Below are 14,628 nucleotides of genomic sequence, written 5' to 3'. Positions count from 1 at the left end.
TTTGGCTGTTTTTTGATGGAAATCGTTTTTATACAATTTTTTAAGTCATTAACAATCATTTGGGCTGTTTTTTTATTTTTTAAAATCTTGAAAAATTGAAAAAAATGTGTTTTTGATGAAAATCGAGATCTACAATCATTTTGCACCATCAAACTGTCATTTTGGCTGTTTTTTGATGGAAATCGTTTTTATACAATTTTTTAAGTGATCAACTACCATTTTGCACCATCAAACTGTCATTTTGGCTGTTTTTTAATTTTTAAAAATCTTGAAAAATTTAAAAAAGTGTGTTTTTGATGGAAATCGAGATCTACAATCATTTTGCACCATCAAACTGTCATTTTTGCTGTTTTTTGATGGAAATCGTTTTTATATAATTTTTTAAGTGATCAACTATCATTTTGCACCATCAAACTGTCATTTTGGCTGTTTTTTTATTCTTAAAAATCTTGAAAAATTGAAAAAAGTGTGTTTTTGATGGAAATCGAGATCTACAATCATTTTGCACCATCAAACTGTCATTTTTGCTGTTTTTTGATGGAAATCGTTTTTATATAATTTTTTAAGTGATCAACTATCATTTTGCACCATCAAACTGTCATTTTGGCTGTTTTTTTATTCTTAAAAATCTTGAAAAATTGAAAAAAATGTGTTTTTGATGAAAATCGAGATCTACAATCATTTTGCACCATCAAACTGTCATTTTGGCTGTTTTTTGATGGAAATCGTTTTTATACAATTTTTTAAGTCATTAACAATCATTTGGGCTGTTTTTTTATTCTTAAAAATCTTGAAAAATTGAAAAAAATGTGTTTTTGATGAAAATCGAGATCTACAATCATTTTGCACCATCAAACTGTCATTTGGGCTGTTTTTTTATTCTTAAAAATCTTGAAAAATTGAAAAAAATGTGTTTTTGATGAAAATCGAGATCTACAATCATTTTGCACCATCAAACTGTAATTTTTGCTGTTTTTGATGGAAATCGTTTTTATACAATTTTTTAAGTAATCAATAATCATTTTGCACCATCAAAACAGCCATTTTGGCTGTTTTTTTATTTTTAAAAATCTTGAAATATTGAAAAAAGTGTGTTTTTGATGGAAATCGAGATCTACAATCATTTTGCACCATCAAACTGTCATTTTGGCTGTTTTTTATTTTTAAAAATCTTGAAAAATTGAAAAAAATGTGTTTTTGATGAAAATCGAGATCTACAATCATTTTGCACCATCAAACTGTCATTTTGGCTGTTTTTTATTTTTAAAAATCTTGAAAAATTGAAAAAAATGTGTTTTTGATGAAAATCGAGATCTACAATCATTTTGCACCATCAAACTGTCATTTTGGCTGTTTTTTATTTTTAAAAATCTTGAAAAATTGAAAAAAATGTGTTTTTGATGAAAATCGAGATCTACAATCATTTTGCACCATCAAACTGTAATTTTTGCTGTTTTTGATGGAAATCGTTTTTATACAATTTTTTAAGTAATCAATAATCATTTTGCACCATCAAAACAGCCATTTTGGCTGTTTTTTTATTTTTAAAAATCTTGAAAAATTGAAAAAAGTGTGTTTTTGATGGAAATCGAGATCTACAATCATTTTGCACCATCAAACTGTCATTTTGGCTGTTTTCTAATTTTTAAAAATCTTGAAAAATTGAAAAAGTGTGTTTTTGATGGAAATTGAGATCTACAATCATTTTGCACCATCAAACTGTCATTTTGGCTGTTTTCTAATTTTTAAAAATCTTGAAAAATTGAAAAAGTGTGTTTTTGATGGAAATTGAGATCTACAATCATTTTGCACCATCAAAACAATCTAATCAATACGGATATGGATGAGGAGGTTAACAGAACCACCCAACTAACTGTGATGCGACGTTTCGTTATTTAATTGTCACTTTTCCAAACTCCAAAACAGCTGAGTGCTTGAAAAAGTGACATTTAGATCATGAAACGTCACAGCACAGTTAATTGGACGCTCCATCAAGCGAGCAGAGCATTTTCGACGTCACAATGACTGTAATTTGACAGTCAAATTACGTCACGCACACACTCTGCTTGCTCCATAATCTCCTCATCCCACGATTACCTGCGCCGTTTAAGTAAACCAATTAAGTAAAAACAAAAATTAGTCACCAATGTGGGAAATGACTCCAGCGGCATTGTAGCTCACTTCAATACCGTCGCAACTCGACTGCAGTAGATTAGAGAAAACTGTCAGATACTCGGGGGTCATCAGGTAGTGGCGCAGCTCCTTGACCTCGGCCACGTTGCCCAACAGCCCCATCATGTTGCGCAGAAGATCGTCTTTGTCGGGAAAGCTCTGGAAACACCAAAAGTTAAAAGCGATAAAGCACAGAGCGCTGCTAAACCGACGTTCAAACAGGATAGGAAATATTCCATTCCGTTATTTTCCAGAAATTTCCTACAATTGGCCGGAGTTTCGTCGGTAACGTTCCACATGGTGGACCAGGCCACTTCCAGGACATCGTCGCAATATCCACGTTCAAGCCGTTCCGATATGAGCCAAATCATTTTCTGCGAAAAAAGAACGGTCAGTGCGGTTCTTTTATGGTAACTTTCGGCTTACGTTGATCGCTCCCAATTCGCCTAAACGGATTTTTTGATGACCGTCCACTTGGCAAGCCAGCGAGTTTAGCAAGTAAATCCCGATTCTCTGGACAAAACTTTCCGTTGTCATTCCGTGGACCGAATGCAGTAACACTTCCACGAGACGCTCGTATTCGAATAACTAAGAAATTTCTCAAAATTAGTGACAAGATTTTGACATTTTTAAGACAGACATGAAAATCCATCCAGTAATTTTGAGTCAATTTCAACTATTTTGCAGGATTTCTGATTGATGTTTGTATACTTAATTTGTCATTGATATTCTTACATTTTTTATGGTAATGATCACAGTTTCAGTAAAGTAAGGTTTGTGTATGGAAAAAATACAGTACGTCTCTGGATTTTAACGTCAATTTACTGGCTGCCCAACAAAATTCAGAGCCGCAACCCCCAAATTTCGAAAACACTAACTGAAATTGCAGTTTCATTACATTTTAACTGACATTCTCTCATTTTTTATGGTAATGGTCACAGTTTCAGTAAAGTAAGCTATATTTATGAAAAAAATACAATACACCCCTGGATTTTAAGAACAATTTACTGGCTACACAACAAATTTCAGTGTCGTAACCCCCAAATTTCCAAAATACTGACTGAAATTGTGTTTAATTGCATTTTAACTGACATTCCTTCCATTTTGATGATATTTATCACAGTTTCAGTAAAGTAAGGTCTGTTATGGAAAAAATACAGTAGGTCTCTGGATTTTAAGGTCAATTTACATGTTACACAACAAATTTCAGGGCTGTAACCCCCAAATTTATAAAATACTGACTGAAATTGTGTTTAATTTCATTTTAACTTAAAATCCTTCCATTTTGATGATATTTATCACAGTTTCAGTAAAGTAAGGTCTGTTATATAAAAACTACAGTACGTCCCTGGATTTTAAGGTCAATTTACTGGCTACACAACAAATTTCAGGGCCGTAACCCCCAAACTTCGAAAATACTGACTGAAATTGTGTTTTATTGCATTTTAACTGATAATCCTTCCATTTTGATGGTAATAATCACAGTTTGAGTAAAGTAAGGTTTGTTTATTGGAAAAACACAGTACGCCCCTGGATTTTAAGGTCAATTTACTGGCTACACAACAAATTTCAGGGCCGTAACCCCCAAATTTCGAAAATACTGACTGGAATTGTGTTTTATTGAATTTTAACTGACAATCCTTCCATTTTGATAATATTTATCACAGTTTTAGTAAAGTAAGGTCTGTTATGGAAAAACTACAGTACGTCCCTGGATTTTAAGGTCAATTTACTGGCTGCACAACAAATTTCAGTGCCGTAACCCCCAAATTTCGAAAATATTAACGGAAATTGTGTTTGATTGCATTTTAACTGACATTCCTTACATTTTGATGATATTTATCACAGTTTCAGTAAAGTAAGGTTTGTTATGGAAAAACTACAGTACGTCCCTGGATTTTAAGGACAATTTACTGGCTACACAACAAATTTCAGGGCTGTAACCCCCAAATTTCGAAAAAATTGACTGGAATTGTGTTTAATTGCGTTTTAACTGACATTCTCTCATTTTTGATGATAACGATTACAGTTTGAGTACAGTAAGGTTTGTTTATGGAAAAACTACAGTACGCCCCTGGATTTTAAGGTCAATTTACTGGCTGCACAACAAATTTCAGGGCCGTAACCCCCAAATTTCGAAAATACTGACTGAAATTGTATTTGATTGCGTTTTTACTGACATTCCTTCCATTTAGATGATATTTATCACAGTTTCAGTAAAGTAAGGTCTGTTATATAAAAACTACAGTACGTACCTGGATTTTAAGGTCAATTTACTGGCTACATATCAAATTTCAGGGCCGTAACCGCCGAATTTCGAAAATACTGACTGGAATTATGTTTGATTGCGTTTTTAACTGAAAATCCTTCCATTTTGATGATATTTATCAGTTTCAGTAAAGTAAGGTCTGTTATGGAAAAACTACAGTACGCCCCTGGATTTTAAGGTGAATTTACTAGCTACTTAACAAATTTCAGGGCTGTAACCCCGAAATTTCAAAAACAGCAACTGAAATTGCAGTTTCATTACATTTTAACTGACATTCTCTCATTTTTTATGGTAATGGTCACAGTTTCAGTAAAGTAAGCTTTGTTTATGGAAAAAATACAATACGTCCCTGGATTTTAAGGTCAATTTACTGGCTACACAACACGTTTCAGGGCTGTAGCCCCCAAATTTCAAAAACACTAACTGAAATTGCAGTTTCATTGCATTTTAACTGACATTCTCTCATTTTTGATGATAACGATTACAGTTTTCAGTAAAGTAAGGGTTGTTATGGAAAAACTACAGTACGCCCCTGGATTTTAAGGTGAATTTACTAGCTACTTAACAAATTTCAGTGCCGTAACCCCAAATTTCGAAAATACTGACTGAAATTGTGTTTAATTGCATTTTAACTGAGATTCCTTCTATTTTGATGATATTTATCACAGTTTCAGTAAAGTAAGGCCTATTATGGAAAAACTACAGTACGCCCCTGGATTTAAAGGTAAATTTACTGGCTACATAACAAATTTCAGGGCTGTAACCCCGAAATTTCAAAAACACCAACTGAAATTGCAGCTTCATTACATTTTAATTGACATTCTCTCATTTTTTATGGTAATGGTCACAGTTTCAGTAAAGTAAGCTTTGTTTATGGAACAAATACAATACGTCCCTGGATTTTAAGATCAATTTACTGGCTACACAACACATTTCAGTGCCGTAACCCCCAAATTTCGAAAACACTGACTGAAACTGTGTTTTATTGCATTTTAACTGAAAATCCTTCCATTTTGATGATATTTATCACAGTTTCAGTAAAGTAAGGTTTGTTTATGGAAAAATACAGTACGCCCCTGGATTTTAAGGTCAATTTACTGGCTACACACCAAATTTCAGGGTCGTAATCCCCAAATTTCGAAAAAATTGACTGAAATTGCAGTTTCATTACATTTTAACTGACATTCTCTCATTTTTTATGGTAATGGTCACAGTTTCAGTAAAGTAAGATTTGTTAATAGAAAAAATACAGTACGTCCCTGGATTTTAAGGTCAATTTACTGGCTACACAACACATTTCAGTGCCGTAACCCCCAAATTTCAAAAACACCAACTGAAATTGCATATTAACTGACATTCTCTCATTTTTGCTGATAATGTTTCAGTTTCAGTAAATTAAGGTTTGTTTAGGTAAAGTTGTTGCCAATAAAACTGTCATTTGACAGATGACAGGTAAATTTTAGCGTGCGATTCACATCAATTTTATGATTTCGATAGTAGTTCACACAAGTAAGACAACATCATATGCAGAAAATCAAAGTACATTAGTATGACGTTAGACGTTCTATTTATGTCATTTTGGATGTTATTTTTTTTGACACATTTTTATAGCTCTGATGTCATTCTAATGTATGTTGATTTTGTCAGTACGGTTAGGAGAAAACGCTCACCACATCCGAAGGTATTTTGAACTGACACAACGTTAAACATCCGTTCCTCATCATCGTCTCGTCCCCTCTATGTACACTCATCCCGTTCAATAAGGTGGATATGATTTTTCGTTTTACGTGAACTGCATCGTGCAAGTCTCGATCTGTACCTTTAACGATGTAGAATAACGTGGCGCTGAAACATATCAATCAGTAGTAGATTATTATTATTTTCTATAAAATGAAATAACAATGATTTAGTACAAGAAAGTCATTTGTAACTTGATTGACACTTTTCAAATTAAAATTGATAAAACGCCCTCTTGTAGACATTTTAAGAAACTGAAAATCATTTTGCTTGTTTTATAAAAGAACAGTCCACTTTTAAAAGACACTCTGTATCAAGCTTTATGTTCGAGTGAAATTAATTTTTTTGGGCCACCCTATACATTTCCTGGTCGTCGATCAACATCCATTGTACCATAAAATACAAAAACAAATGCTCACTAATCACGTGACTTTGACAGATTTCTCGTTTCACACCTTCATGTAGCAGATTTTGACAGCCGACAGGGTAATACCAGAAAACAGTCACAGAACTCCATTCATGGAGGTGTACAATACTGTAGACTATTTTAAATTGACTAGGCTTTGTTTCAAAGTGTTTTGTTATAGCTTTGTGGGGGCAACCAACTGTCATACTGCAAAAACTGTCAAAATTTGACCCATGAAACTATGAAATAGTTAAATTCCTTTAAACTGTTGTTCTAAGTCGCTTTTATAGCTTTGCGGAGCAAACTTTTGACATTTGTGTTATTTATAGTTTCATGGCTTTGCGGAGCCCACTGTGACAGCTGACACTTTAATGACAAACTAGGCCAACTGTCAAATAAACCATCTCGCTTCAGAAAGTGTCAAAATTTGACCCATGAAACTATGAAATAGTTAAGTTCCTTTAAACTGTTGTTCAAACTCGTTTTTATAGCTTTGCGGAGCAAACTTTTGACATTTGTGTTATTTATAGTTTCATGGCTTTGCGGAGCCCAATGTGACAGCTGACACTTTAATGACAAACTAGACCAACTGTCAAATAAACCATCTCGCTTCAGAAAGTGTCAAAATTTGACCCATGAAACTATGAAATAGTTAAGTTCCTTTAAAATGTTGTTCTAACTCGTTTTTATAGCTTTGCGGAGCAAACTTTTGACATTTGACGCTTAAATGTCAAAGAGACAGTCTGTTTTTAAAACAAATTAAAAAAATATGTTAGACTATTATTTTTAAACGGATTTAGCTGTGTTTCAAGTGTTTTTGTGATATTTTACAGTTTTGCGTTATTTATAGTTTCATGGCTTTGCGGAGCCTACTGTGACAGCTGACACTTTAATGACAAACTAGACCAACTGTCAAATAAACCATCTCGCTGCAGAAAGTGTCAAAATTTGACCCATGAAACTATGAAATAGTTAAGTTCCTTTAAAATGTTGTTCTAACTCGTTTTTATAGCTTCACTTTTGACATTTGTGTTATTTATAGTTTCATGGCTTTGCGGAGCCCACTGTGACAGCTGACACTTTAATGACAAACTAGACCAACTGTCAAATAAACTATCTAGCTTCAGAAAGTGTCAAAATTTGACCCATGAAACTATGAAATAGTTAAATTTCTTTAAACTGTTGTTCTAACTCGTTTTTATAGCTTTGCAAAGCAAACTTTTGACATTTGTGTTATTTATAGTTTCATGGCTTTGCGAAGCCCACTGTGACAGCTGACATTTTATTGACAAACTAGACCAACTGTCAAATAAACCATCTCGCTTCAGAAAGTGACAGAATTTGACCCATGAAACTATGAAATAGTTAAGTTCCTTTAAACTGTTGTTCAAACTCGCTTTTATAGCTTTGTGGAGCAAACTTTTGACATTTGACGTTTAAATGTCAAAGAGACAGTCTTGTATAAAAACAAATTCAAAACTCCATTCATGGTAATGTAAAATATTGTTAGACTATTATTTTTAAACGGATTTAGCTGTGTTTCAAGTGTTTTTGTGATATTTTACAGTTTTGCGTTATTTATAGTTTCATGGCTTTGCGGAGCCCACTGTGACAGCTGACACTTTAATGACAAACTAGACCAACTGTCAAATAAACCATCTAACTTTAGAAAGTGTCAAATTTTGACCCATGAAACTATGAAATAGTTAAGTTCCTTTACACTGTTGTCCAAACTCGTTTTATAGCTTTGCGGAGCAAACTTTTGACATTTGTGTTATTTATAGTTTTATGGGTTTGCGGAGCCCACTGTGACAGCTGACACTTTAATGACAAACTAGACCAACTGTCAAATAAACCATCTAGCTTCAGAAAGTGTCAAAATTTGACCCATGAAACTATGAAATAGTTAAGTTCCTTTAAACTGTTGTTCTAACTCGTTTTTATAGCTTTGCGGAGCAAACTTTTGACATTTGACGCTTAAATGTCAAAGAGACAGTCTGTTTTTAAAACAAATTAAAAAAATATGTTAGACTATTATTTTTAAACGGATTTAGCTGTGTTTCAAGTGTTTTTGTGATATTTTACAGTTTTGCGTTATTTATAGTGTCATGGCTTTGCGGAGCCCACTGTGACAGCTGACACTTTAATGACAAACTAGACCTACTGTCAAATAAACCATCTCGCTTCAGAAAGTGACAGAATTTGACCCATGAAACTATGAAATAGTTAAGTTCCTTTAAACTGTTGTTCTAACTCGTTTTTAGAGCTTTGCAGAGCAGATTTTTGACATTTGACGTTTAAATGTCAAAGAGACAGTCTTGTATAAAAACAAATTCAAAACTCCATTCATGGTAATGTAAAATATTGTTAGACTATTATTTTTAAACGGATTTAGCTGTGTTTCAAGTGTTTTTGTGATATTTTACAGTTTTGCGTTATTTATAGTTTCATGGCTTTGCGGAGCCCACTGTGACAGCTGACACTTTAATGACAAACTAGGCCAACTGTCAAATAAACCATTTCGCTTCAGAAAGTGACAAAATTTTACCCATGAAACTATGAAATAGTTAAGTTCCTTTAAACTGTTGTTCTAACTCGTTTTTATAGCTTTACTTTTGACATTTGTGTTATTTATAGTTTCATGGCTTTGCGGAGCCCATTCTGACAGCTGACACTTTAAGGACAAACTAGACCAACTGTCAAATAAACCATCTCGCTTCAGAAAGTGACAGAATTTGACCCATGAAACTATGAAATAGTTAAGTTCCTTTAAACTGTTGTTCTAACTCGTTTTTATAGGTTTGCGGAGCAAACTTTTGACATTTGACGTTTAAATGTCAAAGAGACAGTCTTTTTTTAAAACAAATTAATAACTCCATTCATGGTAATGTAAAATATTGTTAGACTAGTATTTTTAAACGGATTTAGCTGTGTTTCAAGTGTTTTTTGTGATATTTTACAGTTTTGCGTTATTTATAGTTTCATGGCTTTGCGGAGCCCACTGTGACAGCTGACACTTTACTGACAAACTAGACCAACTGTCAAATAAACCATCTCGCTTCAGAAAGTGACAAAATTTGACCCATAAAACTATGAAATAGTTAAATTCCTTTAAACTGTTGTTCAAACTCGTTTTTATAGCTTTGCGGAGCAAACTTTTGACATTTGTGTTATTTATAGTTTCATGGCTTTGCGGAGCCCACTGTGACAGCTGACACTTTAATGACAAACTAGACCAACTGTCAAATAAACCATCTCGCTTCAGAAAGTGTCAAAATTTGACCCATGAAACTATGAAATAGTTAAGTTCCTTTAAACTGTTGTTCAAACTCGTTTTTATAGCTTTGCGGAGCAAACTTTTGATATTTGTGTTATTTATAGTGTCATGGCTTTGCGGAGCCCACTGTGACAGCTGACACTTTAATGACAAACTAGACCAACTGTCAAATAAACCATCTCGCTTCAGAAAGTGACAAAATTTGACCCATGAAACTATGAAATAGTTAAGTTCCTTTAAACTGTTGTTCTAACTCGTTTTTAGAGCTTTGCAGAGCAGATTTTTGACATTTGACGTTTAAATGTCAAAGAGACAGTCTTTTATAAAAACAAATTCAAAACTCCATTCATGGTAATGTAAAATATTGTTAGACTATTATTTTTAAACGGATTTAGCTGTGTTTCAAGTGTTTTTGTGATATTTTACAGTTTTGCGTTATTTATAGTTTCATGGCTTTGCGGAGCCCACTGTGACAGCTGACACTTTAATGACAAACTAGACCAACTATCAAATAAACTATCTAGCTTCAGAAAGTGTCAAAATTTGACCCATAAAACTATGAAATAGTTAAGTTCCTTTAAACTGTTGCTCAAACTCGTTTTATAGCTTTGCGGAGCAAACTTTTGACATTTGACGTTTAAATGTCAAAGAGACAGTCTTTTTTTAAAACAAATTAATAACTCCATTCATGGTAATGTAAAATATTGTTAGACTAGTATTTTTAAACGGATTTAGCTGTGTTTCAAGTGTTTTTTGTGATATTTTACAGTTTTGCGTTATTTATAGTTTCATGGCTTTGCGGAGCCCACTGTGACAGCTGACACTTTAATGACAAACTAGACCAACTGTCAAATAAACCATCTCGCTTCAGAAAGTGACAAAATTTGACCCATAAAACTATGAAATAGTTAAGTTCCTTTAAACTGTTGCTCAAACTCGTTTTATAGCTTTGCGGAGCAAACTTTTGACATTTGACGTTTAAATGTCAAAGAGACAGTCTTTTTTTAAAACAAATTAATAACTCCATTCATGGTAATGTAAAATATTGTTAGACTAGTATTTTTAAACGGATTTAGCTGTGTTTCAAGTGTTTTTTGTGATATTTTACAGTTTTGCGTTATTTATAGTTTCATGGCTTTGCGGAGCCCACTGTGACAGCTGACACTTTAATGACAAACTAGGCCAACTGTCAAATAAATCATCTCGCTTCAGAAAGTGACAAAATTTGACCCATGAAACTATGAAATAGTTAAGTTCCTTTAAACTGTTGTTCTAACTCGCTTTTATAGCTTTGCGGAGCAAACTTTTGACATTTGTATTATTTATAGTTTCATGGCCTTGCGGAGCCCACTGTGACAGCTGACACTTTAATGACAAACTAGACCAATTGTCAAATAAATCATCTCGCTTCAGAAAGTGACAAAATTTGACCCATGAAACTATGAAATAGTTAAGTTCCTTTAAACTGTTGTTCTAACTCGCTTTTATAGCTTTGCGGAGCAAACTTTTGACATTTGACGTTTAAATGTCAAAAAGACAGTCTTGTTTAAAAACAAATTCAAAACTCCATTCATGGTAATGTAAAACATTGTTAGACTATTATTTTTAATCGGATTTAGCTGTGTTTCAAGTGTTTTTGTGATATTTTACAGTTTTGCGTTATTTATAGTTTCATGGCTTTGCGGAGCCCACTGTGACAGCTGACACTTTAATGACAAACTAGACCAACTGTCAAATAAACCATCTCGCTTCAGAAAGTGACAAAATCTGATCCATGAAACTATGAAATAGTTAAGTTCCTTTAAACTGTTGTTCTAACTCGTTTTTATAGCTTTGCGAAGCAAACTTTTGACATTTGTGTTATTTATAGTTTCATGGCTTTGCGGAGCCCACTGTGACAGCTGACACTTTAATGACAAACTAGACCAACTGTCAAATAAACCATCTCGCTTCAGAAAGTGACAAAATCTGATCCATGAAACTATGAAATAGTTAAGTTCCTTTAAACTGTTGTTCTAACTGGTTTTTATAGGTTTGCGGAGCAAACTTTTGACATTTGACGTTTATAAATGTCAACGAGACAGTCTTGTTTAAAAACAAATTCAAAACTCCATTCATGGTAATGTAAAATATTGTTAGACTATTATTTTTAACCGGATTTAGCTGTGTTTCAAGTGTTTTTGTGATATTTTACAGTTTTGCGGTATTTATAGTTTTATGGCTTTGCGGAGCCCACTGTGACAGCTGACACTTTAATGACAAACTAGACCAACTGTCAAATAAACCATCTCGCTTCAGAAAGTGACAAAATCTGATCCATGAAACTATGAAATAGTTAAGTTCCTTTAAACTGTTGTTCTAACTCGTTTTTATAGCTTTGCGCAGCAAACTTTTGACATTTGTGTTATTTATAGTTTCATGGCTTTGCGGAGCCCACTGTGACAGCTGACACTTTAATGACAAACTAGACCAACTGTCAAATAAACCATCTCGCTTCAGAAAGTGACAAAATCTGATCCATGAAACTATGAAATAGTTAAGTTCCTTTAAACTGTTGTTCTAACTGGTTTTTATAGGTTTGCGGAGCAAACTTTTGACATTTGACGTTTATAAATGTCAACGAGACAGTCTTGTTTAAAAACAAATTCAAAACTCCATTCATGGTAATGTAAAATATTGTTAGACTATTATTTTTAACCGGATTTAGCTGTGTTTCAAGTGTTTTTGTGATATTTTACAGTTTTGCGGTATTTATAGTTTTATGGCTTTGCGGAGCCCACTGTGACAGCTGATACTTTAATGACAAACTAGGCCAACTGTCAAATAAACCATCTCGCTTCAGAAAGTGACAAAATTTGACCCATAAAACTATGAAATAGTTAAGTTCCTTTAAACTGTTGTTCTAACTCGTTTTTATAGCTTTGCGGAGGAAACTTTTGACATTTGACGCTTAAATGTCAAAGAGACAGTCTGTTTTTAAAACAAATTAAAAAAATATGTTAGACTATTATTTTTAAACGGATTTAGCTGTGTTTCAAGTGTTTTTGTGATATTTTACAGTTTTCCGTTATTTATAGTTTCATGGCTTTGCGGAGGCTACTGTGACAGCTGACACTTTAATGACAAACTAGACCAACTATCAAATAAACCATCTCGTTTCAGAAAGTGACAAAATTTGACCCATGAAACTATGAAATAGTTAAGTTCCTTTAAAATGTTGTTCTAACTCGTTTTTATAGCTTTACTTTTGACATTTGGGTTATTTATAGTTTCATGGCTTTGCGGAGCCCATTCTGACAGCTGACACTTTAAGGACAAACTAGACCAACTGTCAAATAAACCATCTTGCTTCAGAAAGTGACAAAATTTGACCCATGAAACTATGAAATAGTTAAGTTCCCTTAAACAGTTGTTCTATCTCGTTTTTATAGCTTTGCAGAGCAAACTTTTGACATTTGACGCTTAAATGTCAAAGGGACAGTCTTATTTCACAAACAAGGATTCATGGAAATTTTAAACGGATTTAGACAACAACTGTGTGTGTGAAAGAGAGCGCGTTAGCTCTCCCACTCAATCGCTTAGCCAAACGAATATGCTAGTTACTGTGGCTCCGTTAACGTCACGATGACGTAACTTGACAGTTGACCAAAATACCGTTTCGTTAAATTACGTCATTGTGACGTCAAATTCCCTTGGCAGTATTTTTAGTTGGGAAATATAATTTCCTATCCTCTGTCCCATTAAACAAACATCTTAGTATTGAAATGTATAATTTTGCTACTTACCTCCCAGATATTTGAACGTGTCTCTCCTCCAAATGCCTATTCATAGCCTCCAAAACGACATTTAATGCCTGTCCCACAAACTGGCAAGTCTCAAACCGAAACAAATGGAACAGTTCGTTGAGCACTTTTTGCAGCATATCAGTCCGATCCATATACGCGAGCGCCGATATAAGGATTTGTTCCTCATTGGCATTACCTGCAATCTGTTTACCCCACATCAATGTCATTCAGTGCAAGTTTAGTAAATGTACAGTGTGAGCCACTCACACATTCAAAAACAAGGACGGTAAACAGTAAATGATTGCTTATTGATCCCATAAGCGCAATGTTGCCCGTATCCGCTGGGGCCGGTGACGATTTTTACGTCACCATCAAGTCGCGCGTTTGGTTAATCGATTGCATCATATTATACGTCAGCGACTTTACTGTGACGTCAGGATCCCAACAAAATCGACCGATCGAGTAACCCTTTACTGTTTACCATCCTCTACTAACTAAAGATAGGAGAACTGGCTTAATTATTAAGCGAGGTATGCCGCCGAAAAATCCGTTATTTTGAATCTCAAACTGTCAAAAACTCTGCCATCTATGTGTGTCGTTTTGAAGCTGGAACAGTCAATTTAAGGTACATTACCCACACAACTAGATTTAATTTTTAACACTCTGAAGAAGAGAAGAACAGAAAAATGAAATTAACCCAAAAAAATACAGTAGAACTGTGTTGTTTTTAATGATGACCCTCCTTCCTCCTTATCCTGTTCATTGCTTTATAGCTCCATGGTTCTTGTGTTTATTTTTGTATTGATACTAAAAAACTAATCTAACCTAACCTCTATGATTGGAATTTGGAACTAGTTACCTTATGATTGACACCTTTACACCTCAATGGCCCTTTCCATGGTTAGGAGTACTTTTCCTTATTTTACGCTTTTTATAGCTTGATGGTTTTTGTAATTTTTTTTAATTGTAGCAATAACAGACC

The 14,628-nt window shown here is 33.8% G+C and overlaps 1 protein-coding gene across 4 annotated transcripts in view; it reads right to left on the bottom strand.

The window, feature by feature from the left end:
- Positions 1 to 14,628, bottom strand: part of LOC145726613 (protein zer-1 homolog) — a 29,295-nt gene that overhangs the window by 11,080 nt on the left and 3,587 nt on the right. For all 4 annotated transcript variants that reach the window (XR_014177633.1, XM_081975780.1, XM_081975783.1 and 1 more), the window contains exons 3-7: positions 13,647 to 13,849; positions 6,112 to 6,286; positions 2,599 to 2,760; positions 2,385 to 2,546; positions 2,145 to 2,331 (exon numbers count right to left, since the gene is read on the bottom strand). Coding sequence is in view for 3 of the 4 variants with exons in the window: in XM_081975780.1 (XP_081831906.1) it covers positions 2,145 to 2,331; positions 2,385 to 2,546; positions 2,599 to 2,760; positions 6,112 to 6,286; positions 13,647 to 13,849 (889 nt within the window). In the remaining variant the exon portion in view is untranslated. The remainder of the gene's footprint in view (positions 1 to 2,144; positions 2,332 to 2,384; positions 2,547 to 2,598; positions 2,761 to 6,111; positions 6,287 to 13,646; positions 13,850 to 14,628) is intronic.

This window comes from Ips typographus, linkage group LG3, assembly GCF_016097725.1.
Source record: "Ips typographus isolate SLU linkage group LG3, UJ_Ityp_2.0, whole genome shotgun sequence".
Classification (NCBI taxonomy): Eukaryota; Metazoa; Arthropoda; class Insecta; order Coleoptera; family Curculionidae; genus Ips; species Ips typographus.
This window is presented reverse-complemented; position numbering and strand designations above follow the sequence as displayed.